This window comes from Melospiza georgiana, chromosome 18, assembly GCF_028018845.1.
Source record: "Melospiza georgiana isolate bMelGeo1 chromosome 18, bMelGeo1.pri, whole genome shotgun sequence".
Taxonomy (NCBI): domain Eukaryota; kingdom Metazoa; phylum Chordata; class Aves; order Passeriformes; family Passerellidae; genus Melospiza; species Melospiza georgiana.
The window spans coordinates 913,097-931,326 of record NC_080447.1 but is presented as its reverse complement, the minus strand read 5'-3'; the positions used below and the strand labels follow the sequence as shown (position 1 = coordinate 931,326).

The 18,230-nt window shown below is 51.3% G+C and overlaps 1 protein-coding gene across 3 annotated transcripts in view; it reads right to left on the bottom strand.

The window, feature by feature from the left end:
• Window positions 1–3,346: 3,346 nt before the first annotated feature.
• LOC131091203 (transmembrane protein 132D-like) overlaps window positions 3,347–18,230 on the bottom strand; it is a 183,933-nt gene continuing 169,049 nt past the window's right edge. For all 3 annotated transcript variants that reach the window (XM_058037124.1, XM_058037125.1, XM_058037127.1), the window contains 4 exons: window positions 12,119–12,324; window positions 10,871–11,144; window positions 9,068–9,259; window positions 3,347–6,151 (listed from right to left, as the gene is read on the bottom strand). In XM_058037124.1, coding sequence (XP_057893107.1) covers window positions 5,006–6,151; window positions 9,068–9,259; window positions 10,871–11,144; window positions 12,119–12,324 — 1,818 coding nt within the window. In that variant the 3' untranslated portion in view covers window positions 3,347–5,005. The remainder of the gene's footprint in view (window positions 6,152–9,067; window positions 9,260–10,870; window positions 11,145–12,118; window positions 12,325–18,230) is intronic.

Sequence of the window (18,230 nt, the reverse complement as noted above, 5' to 3'; positions counted from 1 at the left end):
GTGCTCCACACACCCCTGTGCTGCAGGACTCACCTGTGCTGCAGGACTCACCTGTGCTGCAGGACACCCCTGTGCTCACCCCTGTGCTCCACACACCCCTGTGCTGCAGGACTCACCTGTGCTGCTGGACACCCCTGTGCTCACCCCTGTGCTCCACACACCCCTTTGCTGCAGGACACCCCTGTGCTTACACCTGTGCTGCAGGACACCCCTGTGCTGCAGGACTCACCTGTGCTCACACCTGTGCTGCTGGACAGCCCTGTGCTCCACACACCCCTGTGCTCAGGACTCACCTGTGCTCAGGACACCCCTGTGCTCACCCCTGTGCTGCAGACTCACCTGTGCTCAGGACACCCCTGTGCTCACCCCTGTGCTCCACACACCCCTGTGCTCACCCCTGTGCTCAGGACACCCCTGTGCTGCAGGACTCACCTGTGCTCACCCCTGTGCTCAGGACACCCCTGTGCTCACCCCGGTGCTCAGGACACCCCTGTGCTGCAGGACTCACCTGTGCTCACCCCTGTGCTCAGGACACCCCTGTGCTCACCCCTGTGCTCAGGACACCCCTGTGCTCACTCCTGTGCTGCAGACTCACCTGTGCTCACCCCGGTGCTCAGGACACCCCTGTGCTGCAGGACTCACCTGTGCTCACCCCGGTGCTCAGGACACCCCTGTGCTCAGGACACCCCTGTGCTCCACACACCCCTGTGCTCACCCCTGTGCTCAGGACACCCCTGTCCCCCTGGCAGCCGCTGGGCTGAGCCCCTGTGCCGGGGAGGGCTGCCAGCAGGACAGCAGGACAGCAGGACAGCAGGACAGCTCTGAGTGCTGCTGGCACTGCTCTGCTGGCACTGATGCGTGGCTGCAGCGCTCAGGGCCGGGCTCTGGCACCACAATGAACACGTAGGAATGTGTGACAGAGGTCCGGGGCTTTCAGGACTAAATAAATTCATCTCCGGGAGTTTTTGGAAGGCTGGAGGCAGTTTCTAAACGCACATTTGGCAGCGGCAGCTCCTTGCCCGGGCTGATTCCTCAGTGACGCTCGCTGGCCTGTGATCAATGGCAGGAGCCCAGCCAGGCTCTCCCTCACTCAGTGCCCGGGTGGGAGGAAGGCTCTGCCAGGCTGCGCTGCTCACCAGGAGCTCCCACAGCTCATCTGAGAGCCGGCAGCGCTGGGGGCACCAGCACACACAGAGCCGAGCTCAAGCCTCTCCGGGGTGCTCGTTTCATTTACATCCCATTCATTGCCCAAACGAGGGGCCAAAGTGGCTTCTGGAGCTGCTTGGTGCAGGCTGCACAGAGATTTAGTTCCTATTCTGGTTTTTAAAGTCAACTCCAGAGAAGTCTTGTTTGCAATACCACATCAAACCAATTATTTACCTGCATTGCTCAGACTGAACTCACTGGTGTTTAATGCAGCTGGGTCTAAACCACCATATATTTAAGACTGCTCAAGGGGAAGCTTTTAAAATGAAAGAAGAGAGTAAAGAACCAGCTTACCTGATTTATAGGAGCATTGAGTTTCTACTCCTGATTGTATTAATGCATAAAGTCTCTAAAAAGAACCAAACTGTATCAGACAAATCTCCTTTTTGTTTTGTTAACATGCCTCAATCAGTCTGCTCACAGGAAGGAGACTCAAACATGACAATAAGAGGCAACTGCACAGAAGAAAACAATGAGGTAATTAATGACTCTCACGGGAGAGTGCTTGCTGTCAGCAGGGCTCTTTATCAGGTTCAGGAGATTGCCAGTGGGAGCCACAGCTGCAGAACGCTGTGTGTGGGCAGCACAGCAACACCAGCCCTGCTTTAATGGTGGGAAACAGGATTTAGGCCCCCGTTTGCCAGCTGGGATCTCAGCTGATTGCCTGAAACATGGAATTCCTCCTGGGATGCTCAGGGTGCAGAGGGCTTTGCTCAGCAGTGTGGGCCCTGTGCAGTGCAAACAGGGAATGTACACAACACCCCCTCTCAAAGACACACACGTGCAAAAATCCCTACAGGAACTCGATGTATTCTGCTAATTAGCAGATTAATTAGGGTGTTTGCTTGCATACAGGTGGCCACAGGTCACTCTCAGGAACCTGCACAGAGGGGTTCTGTCACAGATGTGCAGTGACTCTGGGCACAGCACCTCACCCTGGGCTCCCCAGGTCAGCAAGGAACACACCTTGCTCAGAGCACTGTGAGCTCCATGAGAAAGAGCACTAGAAATAAACTGCATTATTTATGGCACTGCCCTGTGACAGTGGCAGTTCCAGCTGCTGCACACACAGGCAGCTCTGAGCAGGCAGACAGGCTCAGATCTGCTGCCAGGATCCCCAGTGCTGCAGCTGGAGGCTGTTTGTGGGGAGGCAAACCTGCATTCACACCTGGGCACCGTCACCCTGCCTGCCTCACTGCAGACACCACGTCCTGATGTGCAAAAAGCACCCAAAATAGCCCCAGAGCTGGAGGCAGGGCTGGGCTGGACCTGCTAGGGACCTGGGGAGGCTGCCTGTGTGTGCTGCAGCTCCAACGCTGCTCACCTCACCTGGGAGCTCAGGCAGAGCTTGTCTGGAGCCTGCACTGTCCTGTCCTCACTGCTGCACCTGGTCCTGTGCTGTCATGCTGCACTGGTCCTGCACTGCTGCACCTGGTCCTGTGCTGTCACTGCTGCACTGGTCCTGTGCTGTCATGCTGCACTGGTCCTGCACTGCTGCACTGGTCCTGCACCCACTGCTGCACCTGGTCCTGTGCTGTCACTGCTGCACTGGTCCTGCACTGCTGCACTGGTCCTGCACCCACTGCTGCACCTGGTCCTGTGCTGTCACTGCTGCACTGGTCCTGCACTGCTGCACCTGGTCCTGGTCTGTCACTGCTGCACTGTCCTGCACTCACTGCTGCACCCCGTCCTGCCCTGGGTCATCCAGGCCTTGAGCAGAGGTGCTGTAAGAAAGCAAAGACCATCTGATCTCCAAAGTTTTGGGCACATTGGCTCTGTCCACTCACCTGCTCCCTTAGAAGGTGCATAGCCAAAGGCGGATCTTCCCAGAGGAGAAAAGCAGACCCCAAACCCACAAACTCACATACTGGGCTCTCAGGCTAGAAATAAAGCACGTGGATTTATTTGCAAATAGTTCCAAATCTTGTTAGGGTGGCTCGGTGCACGTACATCTGTAGCATGACAGGTTGTTGGTGCTGCCTGTGGTCCCCCAGCACTGCCAATACAATTCTGTGAGTGGATTGTGCCTCCTGCATCCATCAAAGCCCTCCTGTCTGTACTGCTGCCAGGCTCCTCAGGGTGAATGTTCTGACAGCCAAAGGAAAGAGGCGTGCGGAGTAGGAAAAAAAGATGAAGCCACTAAAATGCAAATTTTATTCACAGTTGGCATGTTTATAAATATATATATTACATTCTTACAATCTACAGTACATTCTAAATATAGAGGGATTCAATCTAAGTGTTTGTGGGAGGGAGGGTGTGTATTAAACTGAGCAACCTAGATTCAATCTTGGAAGACTTAACAAAAAGGGGGCAAGGACTGACTCCAGAAAATAAAGGGGAGCTTGAAATATTTTTCTATATCAAATCCATGACCTGGATTTTAGCTAGTGCTTTGGCACTTTGCCACTGGCCATTGGAGGCTGCTGTTGGACCTCAGAAGACATGTCCTGGTTTGAGGCTGGAGGGCACGTCGGGTTAGAAGGGTAGTCACTGAAATCCTACTGTATGTACATCCTTATCAAGAAAACAGAAGATAACCATCACCCCTGGGAGAAACAAATGCAATCTGCTGAGCTGAGCTGTGCAGGGTTCAGTGTGGAACGTGCAGCTCTCCCCTGTGACCTCCCAGTGCCCTCTAAACGTGCTGGGCTAAGGATGGGGGGCACGAGGAGCTGACACAGGGCAGGGGATGGACCAAGGGGCAGCTGCTGCTGCTGGTGGCAGTTCAGCACACGGGGCACTGGGCCCAGGGACAGGGACAGCCCTGGCAAGGGACAGCAGGGAGAGCCAGGACAGCGTGGTACCAGCAGGGCTGTGCTCGGCAGGAGCAGCCCTGGAGTGATGTGCACGGGAGGGAAGGGAAGGGACCACAGCTCCAAGGCTGACTGATCTGGGGAGTGCCCTCAGGATACCAGATGGGGAGCTCCAGGGAAAGGGCTGGGAATACAAATCCAAAACAGGACAATCAAACAAAGCGGGCTTTTAAAAATAGCTCATTCTCTCAAACTTTCCAAAAGACCCTCCTTAGGATGAGTGATAGTCTGAGTATAGATCATATCTTCTCCTATTTTACAAATTAACAAATACCCAAAATTGGCTGGCAAAGTTTATGACCTTGGCATCTACGTAAAAAGAGAGTTTCAGTTTGAACTGTATCTGTGTATCCACTGTCAGTGCTTGGGAGGCAAACATGCCGGTTTGTAAACAGCCCAGTTACGCCTTTATCCCCTCCAGACTCTTTGGAAATGATGACTCCTCAGCTCTGGGAGCTGCTTCATTCACTGTTGGCTTTTGTCAGCTTTAAATGAATGTTCCTGGATGGATATTCTCTGCACGTGGCCTGAACGATATGCTCTTCTCATGGATCTATTTATTCTCAGACCAATCTCTCGCTTTTAACCAAAGCTTGCAATATCGAACAGCAGAGCTGTGTGAGCTTTGTAATATCCAAACTGCACTGGAGTTTGTTATATTTATTGATTTCCTGGGAAAGCACAGAGAATGAGACTGTATTATTTTTCTAAGTTTTTTTTCATGTTATCATGTATCAAAAACCCACACACATCTCTCACTTCCATCTCTGAGCACAGAGAGGACTTGAATTTTAACAGCTGTCCAGGATCTCTGCTCTCCCAGCTGCTTTTGGGTGGCTTCTTGGGGCTCCAGTGAGTAATTATCCACCAGCTGATTCCTGTCAGAATACAACACTTTGCCCCACTACCCAAAATTAAAGGCAGAAGGTGAGTGAAAAACAAACAAACGAACAAACCAAACCAAAAAAGTCTTTTGTGTCTCATTACGCATTTTCGTGTAACCTCTCCATGTAGTTTTTAAGCTCCTTGCACTCCCCCAGGTCCATGTCCTGGCAGACCCATTTAATGTCATCCTCGTTACTCATCAGGATTGAGTTGACAGTTGGACAGCCGTCGTCAGAGGAGATGGTGGTGAAGGTGGTGAATTTCACCCGTTTCCTCTTGGAGGTAGGAGAAGCGGTTGGCTCACTTTTCTGTTCCTTGCCCTCACTGAACGTGGACTCAGGAGACCTGAAGGACTGTCCGTTGATGTTTTTGGTGGCAGTTGTGCTGAGGAGGTATTTGCTCTCCTCGTAGTCCACCCCCCTGTCAATGGCTGTGATCTGCTCATCCTGCTGGGATGAGAAGTTGATGTGATTCTCCAGCAGCTCTGTCCTGTTGCTCAGCCCCACCCAGTCATGGGAGTGGCTCATGCCCTCCTGCTCCTCGAAGGGAACCTGCTTGTTCCTGTACTTGAGGGCGAAGGTGACGCAGTTGATGAGGAACACGAGGATGGCCAGGCAGAAGACGCCCAGCAGGGCGTACATGCCGATCTCCAGGTCGCTGAGCCCCCGCGGGGACGGCACCAGCTCGCTGTCCCCACCGGCCCTGGGCAGATCCACCTGGGCGGGGAAGCTGGTGAAGTCCAGGGGCACGTTCTGGCTGGCATCGTCCAGGAGGCTCTCCCTGTCCTCCTTCCTGCTCAGAACAGACCTGTGCGTGGTGGTGGCCCTGCCCTGCTCGTGGCCCACGGAGGAGCTGGAGTAGTGCCCGTCCCCTCTCTCCTGCCAGGGGCTCTTGTGGCGCCGGTCGCTCTCCAGCTGGACACCCCTGTGCTTGCTGTCGCTGGCGTTGGGGCTGGCGTCACTCTGCCCGAACTTGACCTTGATGCTGCCACTCCCGACAGCCAGGACGCTCTTCCTTTTGGATTTCTGGCACGACTCGCTGATCACCATCTCCACCTTCACCAGCGTGCCCTGGCCCTCGGTCTCAGCAGCAATCACAGGCCACTTGAACTTGGGGTCGTGGTGGATGGACACCACCTTCTCATCCAGAGAGGTGGCTGACAAGGAGAAGTCTTTGGAGTCATAAATATCCAGGGGCATGACAGATCCGTCACTGAACTGGATCCAGCAGCTGATGGCTGCTTCCTGCAATACAGAAAACAAATACAGACCCACTCAGAGTGATCCTCAGGGAAATGGGCTCTGCTCTGGTCTGCTCCCTCCTCCTCACAGGATCCTCACACCATTAGTGATCAGAACAGAAATAAATAGGGAGAGCAGTGAAATTAATGTCTTGCCAAGGTGCGAAGAGAAATACTGGGCTCAAACTCTTGTTGATAATAAGATTGGTTTCCACAAAGGTGCTTAAAGGAGCTGTATCCCCTGGGCTCTGCAGAATCTACTTCAGCACCATAATAAATTGCGTGTCAGGGAGCATTACCAGTGACTGAGATCATTTACTGTTGTGTATTTACATTAAAAAAACCCAACATTATTTCTAAACTGCTTAAAATACAAAGTCTCCTCTCATTACACAAAGCACATGTTAAAAGATGGCTAATGCAGCAAACAGGTCCACACATGACTCCACACCTTCACTCCTTGATCCCTGTCTCTCAAATTAAATTAGCAGATTGTATAAGCAGAGGAAACCAATCAGTTGCTTCTTTAGAAAACAGCCAGGGCAATTTTTACGCTTGTTAGCAATTAAAAGCAGGACAATAATAAAGTTTAATCTTGTGTCACAGCAATGCAGATTGTGTACTCCAGTGTGCATGGAGGCTTTCACTGAATGCCAATGAATCTGACCTGGGTACTAAGAACATGCCTCATGCTGCAGCTTTCCTGGGATCCTTGACTTTTGGCTTCTGATTTGAAACATTTCAAAGTATTTTTTGAATTTCAGAAAACATGTGCTCACACATTTCTGAAAATCAGGTCCTCTAAGGACTCTCAAATGGCTATTGAAAATTGTTGGGGCACCTGAAAAACAACTTTGTATTCCTACATTGATCTTTACAGATAAAATTCAAGTTCTCTTCTGGAATCTCATTCCTGCTTCTGATGATCTGAGCTGTCCTTGTTGGGGTATCTGCACTGGAAAATCCCCACCAGACAGACCTGGCTCCATCTGTGGATTCTTTACTGTCTGAAATGAGCTGTTCTATGGTCAGAGCTGGGATCACCTTGCTGTGAGAGTCTGACAAACAGACAGACACCCATCCAACAAATCAACTTGTGAAAACTGTGACTATCAAAGTCCTGTTTCTGTAAATAAGCACTTTTTCATACAGACAGCATTTACATTTTAACTCCACATATGTACAGAGAACAAGCACATTATCCTTTAAAGTGCTCACAGCACAAAGTCATTCACCTGTTCAGAGCATGGAGAATAAGCTTCCAGTCCTTTGGGATTGTAGGGTGCACATTCTACTGGCCTGATTCCGAAATCCTCCGAGCCACAAAGCTCCCCCTGCTTCAATGGGAGATTTGCTTCTGTCTCTATTTCAGGCCAGAGCCCTAAGACTTCGCTGACACTGTCATAAATCCCAGCTTTGTGTTTATTAATCTTTGGCTGTTTCTTGAAGGCTGCATAGAATTTATGTCATCAACTCTCATCCTCCCACTGTGTTGCTTAAACCTGCATAATCATTTAATAATTTTGCATTGCTTTGCTTATAGGGACTGCTCTGAAAATCACGTCCTGAGCATTGGAGGGACTCAGCTGCCTTTGAAAGCAGAGCCAGCCCTGCCAGTGTGGGGGGCACAGAGTGTCCTCTCTGGTTTTGTGGATCCCTGACTGCAGCCCTGCAGGAAGGACCTGCCCAGACTCCATTTCTGGGGGCTGAAATGCCCAAGCTGGGCACACAGTGGGGCAGACTGGCACCAAGCCCTGCCCCTGGGCTGACTGGCACCAAGCCCTGCCCCTGGGCACACAGTGGGGCTGACTGGCACCAAGCCCTGCCCCTGGGCACACAGTGGGGCAGACTGGCACCAAGCCCTGCCCCTGGGCACACAGTGGGGCAGACTGGCACCAAGCCCTGCCCCTGGGCTGACTGGCACCAACCCCTGCCCCTGGGCACACAGTGGGGCTGACTGGCACCAACCCCTGCCCCTGGGCACACAGTGGGGCTGACTGGCACCAAGCCCTGCCCCTGGGCTGGCCTCAGGGCCCTTTGTCCAACTCCCTGGGCCATGGATGAGCTCACTGGCCTTCCCTCCACCTGCCTGCCATCGATTCCTTCACTCCTGGAACACTGCACATTTTTATCACCCCATAAAGACAGCAGCTCTGCATTATTTCTCATCCTGCATCCCAAGGAAAATGGGGATTTTAATTCACCCCATGATGAATTAAAGCACCTCAGCAGTTGGCCAAACTTCAAATGGGGATGCCATTTGCCTTTAAAACTCAGAACATGCTCGAGTGTTAAGAGCCCAGTGTATCCTTGATGAAAGTCCCAGACTGATGGATTTGGTTTGGAAAAACAAGTTTACATTTCAAATGTGTACAGAAGCACAAGGACAAATACCAAGCAGGGACTGATGAGGCCATGGCAAAGTCCAAAAGCCCTTGGTAACTGTTGGTTCCCTAATAAAGGAACTAAGGGTAATAAGGGAAAAAAATGGTTTATGAAATCATGAATCAGGAAATGAGTCAGTGATGCTGATTCACATTCTAGTAATGAATCAGAGTGAAAGGGATGCTCCCTGACTTCCTAAAGTGCTCACAGGAAGTGACTAAAGGAGAAGAGTCTGGCACAACACGAGGCACTTTCTCATGTACAGGTGGAATGAAAGGGATGATTTGGATACCTGTGGTGAGAGGTGAACATGGCAGGATATCCTGGGATCCAGAGGGTGCTGAATGGGACAGAAAAGGTGTGTGTGTGTCTGTGTGTATGTGTGGGTCTTTGCTTTGCTGCTCAGGACCCTCGGTACCTTCAGCAAAGTCCCACACACAGAGTGTTTCACCAGCACACTGTCAGTAAAACCCTGCTCATTGCAGCAGCTGCAGGGTCCGAGGCAGTGCCTCAGAGCACCCAGCTGGGCACAGACCTGCTTTGGGGACTGCAGCAGCTCCTGCGCCACTGCAGTGGCAAAGATGGCCCTGTTGCTGCCCGGGCTGAGCTGCAGAGAGAGGGACAGTCCTGTCACCAGCTGCACTCCCAGGTCAGTGATTGTCACCTTCTCGTCCAGCACTGTCACTGTCTTCTCAGCCAAGATGGCATCTGAAAGGGGGGACAGGATCTGGAAAGGAAAGCTGCAGTTACCAACAGCCACTCTGTACAGCACCACGTGAAAGAACTGCACAGGATTCATGGAACACACATAAGGGATGTTCATGGCAATGGGATTTCTCGCAGCAGACACCATTAAAATATGATTTAAAAGGGCTACTCACATTTTGTAACTCTTCTGCAATAACAGGGGCCCTATAAACACCTTTTACCTGTCAACTGTAATCAGCTGTGCCACTCCCCTCTGCAGTGAGCCAACATCTGCTTCAGATGTGCTAACTGTAAATGTAATTACCACACTCATCTGCCTCACGTGTAGTAACTAGTTGTAAATGTAATCTTCATGAGAAATGTAAGTATTTGATTAATCCTCATGTTTTGAAGTGGCATAAATATAATGTAGTCTGTAGATTTATATAAAATCCACTGAATAAATGGTATTTATATCTAAGCTGTGGAAAGGAAGGGTAATGTATTGCTACAACAACCTCTCATGGTACTGAATGCAAAATTGACAGAGAGAATTTGTTTTGGTTAAGAAAATACACACAGAGGTCAGTGCAGTGATACATGACATCCACGGTGCTCATTAGCAGAGAGTTGAATTTAATGATCCATACAGGGTACAGAGCATCTCTGAAGCAGCTCATAAGAGGTATTCTTTAAATATAACTTGCTCTCAGATTTTACCCTTGGATTTTTCTTTCCCCAGTTTTATGTACATTGGTCTGAGCACTGTAAATTCCAGAGCTCTAGAAAGGCATTCAGAAAATCTCCGCAGATTGTGCAGAAAGTAAAAAATCTCAAATCCCATTTCTCCAGCCTTGACAACCTTGTTATCGACAGGTGTGCTGCTTGTTTTGTGCTTTGACACTTTGGGATGATAAGCATGTTTGGAGAGAGATTTTCTCCCTGTTCTAGTGTTTGTTAACACATATTCTACTTCAGTATCATTGAAATAATCGCTCCCCCCATCTCCTTTTCCTTCTCTTTTAATTAATATTTGGATTAGTATTCCAGTCTCACTTCCTTAACCTGGATAATTTTCACTTTACCCTTTGCTCTGTAGTGCAGGCTGGGAGAACACTGAGCTGTTCAGCAGCTGCACACCTTGTGATCAAATCCTGGCTCCAGGTTCAGAAGCAGCCTTAGACAAAAATAATCAGAAAAAGCCTCCCAATAGACAGCCTGGCTTAAATTAAATGAAACTGTGATCTACTGCACTTTGGGGCCCCAGATAAGGAGAGAAAACCATCTCTGCCATGTCTTCTAGTCCTTGCTCCTATTCTGTTCCATTCAGAAGCTCGTGGCTCCAGTTTCTGTTGTGAATGCTGGATCACCCACGGCCAGGGAGGGGAGTTGAAGGAACAGAACATGTCAGTGATCTCCCTGCCTGAATTGTGGCTGGGAATTAAGGCAAGAACAGAGCACATCAACGATCTCCCTACCTGGATTTTGTAGGGGAATTAAGGCAAGAACAGAGCACATCAACGATCTCCCTACCTGGATTTTGTAGGGGAATTAAGGCAAGTACAGAACACATCAGTGATGTCCCTACCCGGATGGTGGCAGAATTAAGGCAGGAACAGGGATGTGATGAGCACATCAGTGATGTCCCTACCTGGATGGTGGTCATGCCCAGCTCCAGCCCGACCAGGACCTGTCCCTCGTGCAGCTGGGCGATCCTGGGCTCCTCCACCTGCATGAAGTCCCTGACCAGGTGGGTGATGTCCAGCTGCCAGTCTGAGCCCAGCAGGAAGCTGAGCTGGGCCCCGGGCTCGGGGGGCTCGGCCACGAACTGGGTGAGCACCCTGACCATGGCGTGCTGGTACTGCAGGGTGCAGCCCCTGCCCCTGCGCTCGTCCTCGTCCTCGTCGTCGCTGTCCCTGGCCGGCCTGGGGACAACAAGGGACAGGGTCAGCTGTGCTGAGAGCTGCTGCTGGCCTCAGCCTGCAGCCTGCTCCTGCAGCTGCTTCCTTCAGCTTCTCCTCCCCTTTTGTCCTGTTTCCCGTGTTCGTAACTCAGAAACAGCACTTGAGACCATCTCTGGCCTCCCAGCTTTGCCACCACACTGTCCTCCCCAAGCATCTTCCATTGTTTCCCATGTCAAGTCCTTGCTTTCAGGACCTTCACACTTCTTTTCTTTCTGGATCTTCCCATAAACATCTTGGTGTTGCCATGGAAATCTCCCTGCACCTACACACACATCCCTCTCTGTACAGTACAATTTGAAATCACATCTCCACCAAAATGTCTTTGCTCTGATGCTAACAGAAACCTGTAATAAATGGCTTCATTTGCAGGTGGGAATACCAAGCACCTCTTTATCAACTTGTTCCTCTTGTTCCTAATTACACTGACAAGAGATGCAGCCAGCTCTGAGCTGCTTCATCCAGCCTGTGTCCTGTGGGCACTGCCAGTGTGAGAGCTCTGTGTCCTGCCTGTGGGGCACTGATCACTGCACCCCAGGGGTGTGGAGCAGCTCTGTGCTAACTGTGACCCTGGCAGGGGATCCAGGAGCTGCCAGGACCTGTGACCAGGCTGCAGACTGCCAGCCCTGCCAGAGCTGCCTCTTGCTGGTGTCTCCTCGCTGCCTCGTGCCTGATCCTGCCTAACCTGACCAATTGGCCCTTCCCATCTCAGCCATTAGTGCTACAAAAGGAAATTGATTTCCAATCCAGGTTCGTGCATCTGCAGCTTCCATTTCCCTTACCAGTCCAGTGCAGGAGCCTATTGAATAAATGTCTGGTGACCTTCAAACTTCCAGCAGAATTGCATTAAGGCCAAATGAGCATGTTCAGATCCTCTGGCCCTGACAGGTCCCTGGCAAGTGCACAGCCCAGAATGAACATCCCCTAATGAAACCTACCTCTTATTAGAGGTGATGGGGACTCTCCAGCCCTTGATCTGATTGAGCTCTGTGTCAGAGACCTCAATCTGCAGCGGGAGACGAGGGATCCACACTGTCATCTCCAGGGGGGCGCTCAGGTGCTGGTAAGTGAAATTAACCACGACATTCACTTTGCCTTTCATTTCCTTCCCGTTGACAAAGACATAGTCACATCTGTCAGAAACCTGAAAATAAAAAGGACAAGGAAAAAAAATTAATGAGTCTCTTCACTAATTATAAAGTTCACCACACGCTGGGTAAGTGAGTGGGAGGAAGAGAAGGGATCTAGGTTTAAACTAGCTCCAGGTTCAGAGGACAACATGGAATAACGAGAAAGGTGCCTGGTGTGCCCTTAATAGCCTGTGCAATTCAGCATCACTTTAAGAGGCTGGTTTTTCCTGCTGTAAACAGTTCTGGTATAATCTAAGATAAGGGAACAGCTTTTTCTTGGTCCTTAATTCCCACTCCAGAGAAGGCTCCTGTCCTCTCCCCACAGCTCAGACCCCCCAGCCCTCCCTGAGAGCCCTCAGAGCCCCCTCACCTGGGAGGAGCAGCGAGTGCCTGCACTCAGACTGAGAAGGGACAGAGCTCTCTAATGCACCCCAGAACGGGACAGAGCTCTCCAATGCACCCCAGAACGGGACAGAGCTCTCCAATGCACCCCAGAACGGGACAGAGCTCTCTAATGCACCCCAGAACGGGACAGAGCTCTCTAATGCACCCCAGAACGGGACAGAGCTCTCTAATGCACCCCAGAATGGGACAGAGCTCTCCAATCCAGCCCAGAACGGGACAGAGCTCTCCAATCCAGCCCAGAAGGGGACAGAGCTCTCCAATGCACCCCAGAACGGGACAGAGCTCTCCAATGCACCCCAGAACGGGACAGAGCTCTCTAATGCACCCCCAGAACGGGACAGAGCTCTCTAATCCAGCCCAGAATGGGACAGAGCTCTCCCATCCAGCCCAGAACGGGACAGAGCTCTCTAATCCAGCCCAGAATGGGACAGAGCTCTCCCATCCAGCCCAGAACGGGACAGAGCTCCTCAGGAGTCCTGCACAGGTACCAGGCAGCGAGTGGGGGGCTCCCAACCAAACTCCTCCCAGGAAGGGCTCAGGGGTGGCCAGGGCCCAGCTCCAGCCCTGCTGCCAGCCTGGCAGAGCCCTGCAGCAGGAGCCAGCCCTGGTGTCCCTCCATTTATCACCTGCAGCTCTGGACATCAATATTGCAGAGAGTTAGTAAATCTCACTCAAGCAATTTAGCAGTAACTGCGAGGATCTAGGTGAGCTGACAGGACCTGTTCATTACACTTAGTTAAAATATATGAGTGAATGTACACGTCAAATAATTTATTAACTACCACTTTACTGTGCTGATGATCTGAAGGAATGATCTATTAGAACCCTGAGCTCTTTCCACAATCCATTACCAGCCAGACCTTCTATTCCATTCCATCAATGTATTTCATACTTCTCACTCTGCAATGTATAGTCTCGTCCTTGTCTGAATTTAATGCCATTTTCTACTTCTCTGTTTAAATGCTGAATGAATTTAAATCATATTTAAATATCACCAGCTTTTGTAGGATAATTGGCATTCCTAACGTTATTGTCTTTAAACAACAACAACCCCCTCACAGACAGACCCGTGGCAAATACATTTCCATCCTGGCTTGTGTGAGCCCAGTGACACACCAAGGAAAGGTTATCATGGCTCTTGCAGTGTCTCCCTGCCAAGCCACCTCTGCTCTAAGGTCAAACTCTTGAGTTGCTCTTGGCTTCAGCAGGAGAGTAAGGAGTTTGTTTGCAGCAGATTTATGGGCGTTGTGTCTCAGGTGAGCCTGTTCTCCAGCTGAGCTTCTGCACTGCCACGGACGCTGCTGGGTCCTGCGTGTCCCCGGGGTGTGCCCTGCGTGTCCCCTGAGTCCCCTGGTGTCCCCATGTATCCCCTGGGTGCCCTGCATGTCCCCTGGTGTCCCCTGCTCTGCCCTTCACCAGCGCACCTGGCTCAGGTGTCACTGCCTGAACAGTGATTTTTGGTGGGATTTTGCTGCTGGTTTTGCTGATCTGTGAGCTTGTGAAGGGCAGCTCAGCCTTGGGGGCTGGAACTCAGCACAGACTCTCCCAGGCCACAGAGAGAAATGCTGAACTGGGCTGGGCAGAGATGGCAATCAGACTCTCAGATTCTAAACTCATTAATGCTCCAGCAATAACAAGAGAAAGAAAATTTGGCAGGCAAACAGACCTGGATTCCAACTTGATCAGGGTTCACTGCACAAAGAGAGCTATAAAAAGAATCCATCCCTAAAAGACTACTGTATGAATGATTAAATAAATACCATGACCTCGTGCCTTCAAGATTGTGGTTTACAGAACAAACCGATGGTCAGGAAAAGGTGCCTGTGCTTGGGATAGCTGCTGGCTTCCCTGGCTGTGGGTGAAGCCAGCAGCACCATGAGCTCACTGAGCTCCCAGGCAGCCCTCCCTGCCTGCATCAATGACTGCACTGCTCTGCTGCAGCTGGCATGCAGGCCCAACAGGGCAACAGCACAATGTCCAGAACATGTCCATAAATCAGGCAGCATGGGCAGAATCAGGTGCTCAATGGGCAGCAGATCAGCCAGGCCCTGCTCCTGCAGCCACATCTGAGCTGTTCAGCACAGGGAACACACAGGAGGGCACAAAACTGAAATATCTCCTGAGATTGGGTTCTCAGAGCTGTGAACGGGGCAAGAGGGCTCTGCCCTAGCCCAGCTCAGCTCCGGGGGCACATCAGGGGTGGCCAGCACCGGCCTGGGCACACACAGCCACTCCAGAAAGCCACCGAGCACCTTGGAAATGCAGCAGAGCCACACAGGGCCTGGGGAGAGTGGCTGATTTGTGGGGAAAGCCAATCTGCTTCCTTCCCAAAATCCAGGGACTCCCCCATCGCTCATTTCCTCTCCTCCTGCCTTTGGGCTCTGCTGTCCCAGGGATGCCAACTCCAGCTTCCAGCAAAGGTGACAAGGGCTCAAGAGAGAAAGAGCCATTTTCTTTTCCTGCAAATGGACTGCTGGAATGCATCTCTGTGTTGTGGCCACTGCAATCCAAGGACATTATAATGCCATTAAACCCTTCTGGTGCTGTGCTCCCTTGCTGAAGCTTTCCAGGCTTTGTGTCACTGGAGCTTTTCACACACCTGCACTGAGCTGGCTCCATTAATCAGGGGAGACTGTACTTACTGCTCACAAGATGCTCCAGAAATTCTCTCAGTACAGGGGGCTTTCATCTCTTGAGGGACTGAGCTCTGAATGGCTTTTTGGGGCACGAACCTGGCAGGTTATAAAAGAGCTTTGGGCTTCTCTGGGCTCCTGCAGGTGCCCCTCTTCTCCTGCCACCAGTGCAGAGCTGAGGCAGTGAACACAGACCTGAGCAGTGAGTGCTGGCTCTGGGGCAGAGGTCTGTGTGTCCCACAGTGCCAGCAGAGCTCAGAGCCAGAAATGGCATTTCCATGTGCCACAGTACCAGCACAGCACAGAGCCAGAAATGGCATTTCCATGTGCCACAGTGCCAGCACAGCTCAGAGCCAGAAATGGCATTTCCATGTGCCACAGTGCCAGCAGAGCTCAGAGCCAGAAATGGCATTTCCATGTGCCCACAGTGCCAGCAGAGCTCAGAGCCAGAAATGGCATTTCCATGTGCCCTGCAGCAGGGCTTCCCCAGCTTGGGGGAACGTGGGGAGCAGCGAAAGGCCCCTCACAAACCCCACACGGTCCCTGCCACACCGACCTCCTGCCTCTGCAGTGAGCACTGCTCCCATCCCTCTCCCAACAGCATTTCACTGCTCCTCCCTCTCCCTGTGTGCAGGCTGTCTGTGAAACACCCAAATTTGGGCTGAGATTCCTTTGCTCCCATAAACCCAGCGGCAGCTTCTGGCTGAACAGAATGCAGAGCCCTAAAGGGAGGGAGGGAAAGGGAATGTACATCCCACCTCCCAGGAGAAGCACCCAGAACCTCACTGCCAGCTCTCAGAAACAACAGGAACAGTCTTTCCCCACCTCATTATCATTATTAAATTCCCATGGGATAACAGTAAAGCCCTCACAGGAAACTGCTTTCCTGCTACGGTAATTCTGTTGGAACTCTTAGGAAGTCACAGCTAATAAGTCTGTGAAAATAAAATATATCTTTGAAAATAAAATATATCTTTGAAAATAAAATATATCTTGAGCAGTTTGGGTCAGTGCATCTCGAGGGTGGCCAGCTGGGAAGGTAAGCCTCTGGTATTCCCCACAGAACTCAGTATTTGGGAATGACTCTGCCCCATCCCTGTCCCTGTAAATGATCCTTCCCCCCCGAGTGCTCTCTGTGTATAATACACACTTCAAACACAGCCCTGCCACCCTGGCAAGCTCATGGGATCTCTTGTGATTTAGCACTGCACACATTTTCCTGGGTCTAGCAGCACAAATGGGGATATTTAGTAAGGTAAGTTATGATAATGAGCCCTGCCTAAATCACTGCTGCCAGGACAAGGACGGGGGAGGCTCTGCTAACCATTAAAAATGAATGAGCGGGGAAATAAATAAGCAAAAGCAGCTCATTTGAGCTATAAAAGACTCCAGAACACAAGCTGTGTACCAAGGCACAAAAGGATGAGGCCATTATTAGCTCCATAAGTCACTAATGAATGACTCGGGGGGGCAGAGTCACCTTTACTGAGCCGCGCTTAACCCGGGCACGGCTGAGCCCAGCCCAAAGCGGCAGGGCAGGGATGCTGAGCCCAGCCCAAGGGATCAGGAGCTCCGGGGATGCTGAGCCCAGCCTAAAGCAGTAACTCCGGGGATGCTGAGCCCAGCCCAAAGCGGCAGGGCAGGGATCAGGAGCTCTGGGGATGCTGAGCCCAGCCCAAAGCGGCAGGGCAGGGATGCTGAGCCCAGCCCAAGGGATCAGGAGCTCCGGGCATGGCTGAGCCCAGCCTAAAGCAGTAACTCTGGGGATCCCTGAGCCCAGCCCAAAGCGGCAGGGCAGGGATCAGGAACTCCGGGGATGCTGAACCCAGCCCAAGGGATCAGGAGCTCTGGGGATGCTGAGCCCAGCCTAAAGCAGTAACTCTGGGGATCCCTGAGCCCATCCCAAAGCGGCAGGGCAGGGATCAGGAGCTCTGGGGATGCTGAGCCCAGCCCAAAGCGGCAGGGCAGGGATGCTGAGCCCAGCCCAAGGGATCAGGAGCTCCGGGGATGCTGAGCCCAGCCCAAGGGATCAGGAACTCCGGGATTTTCCACCCCAACACCTCCCTCAGTTCCTGAGGGCCCTGCTTGCTGCCAGCCTTGCACAGTGACACGATGCAAGCCCACCCAGCCCTGCTATAAACAGACAGCAGCAGAGACCTGTGCACATGAAAAATGGTTTTTACTGCACTAATCCCCACCTGAAGCATCTCAGAGAGCACATTGATTAAGGGAACTCTGATACCAATTAATTTCTAAGAACTATTTTGGTTTGCTGTGCAGCTCTGTGGCAAACATCAATACATTATCCTCAGTGAACATACCCGAGTGAAGCACGCCATGGGACATTTGAGGGACTCACAATCCTGGGCAAACATCCAGCTGGAGCTGCACGTGTATCAGCTCGTTTGTGGTGTGACACAAGTCTGCTGGGTCAGTGTTACCACCTGAAAAATCCCCTCATTAACAGCCTCCCCTCAGGAATCACCTTTTGCTTTCTAAAATCCAGAGTTGGCACATAAAGCTTCAGTGGGTTTTTCCCTTCCATGTTTCTTTTGCCCCCGTTTCCACTACTAAGAACAGTCAGTTTCTGTAGCCGTGGTATTTTCTGAAAAATCCTTTCCTTGGGAATTTTCCTCCTGAGAAGCTGAGAGGCCTCAGGAACAAAATGCAATCAATGGTTATCTGCTGCTGTGGGATGCAACAGGTGCATCTGGGATTGGGCTCATGTGGTTGTTTCTAATTAATGGCCAATCACAGTCAGCTGTCTGGACTGTCTCAGTCAGTCACAAGCCTTTGTTTTCATTCTTTTTCTATTCCTTGCTAGCCTTCTGATGAAATCCCTTCTTCTATTCTTTTAGCATAGTTTTAATATAATATATATC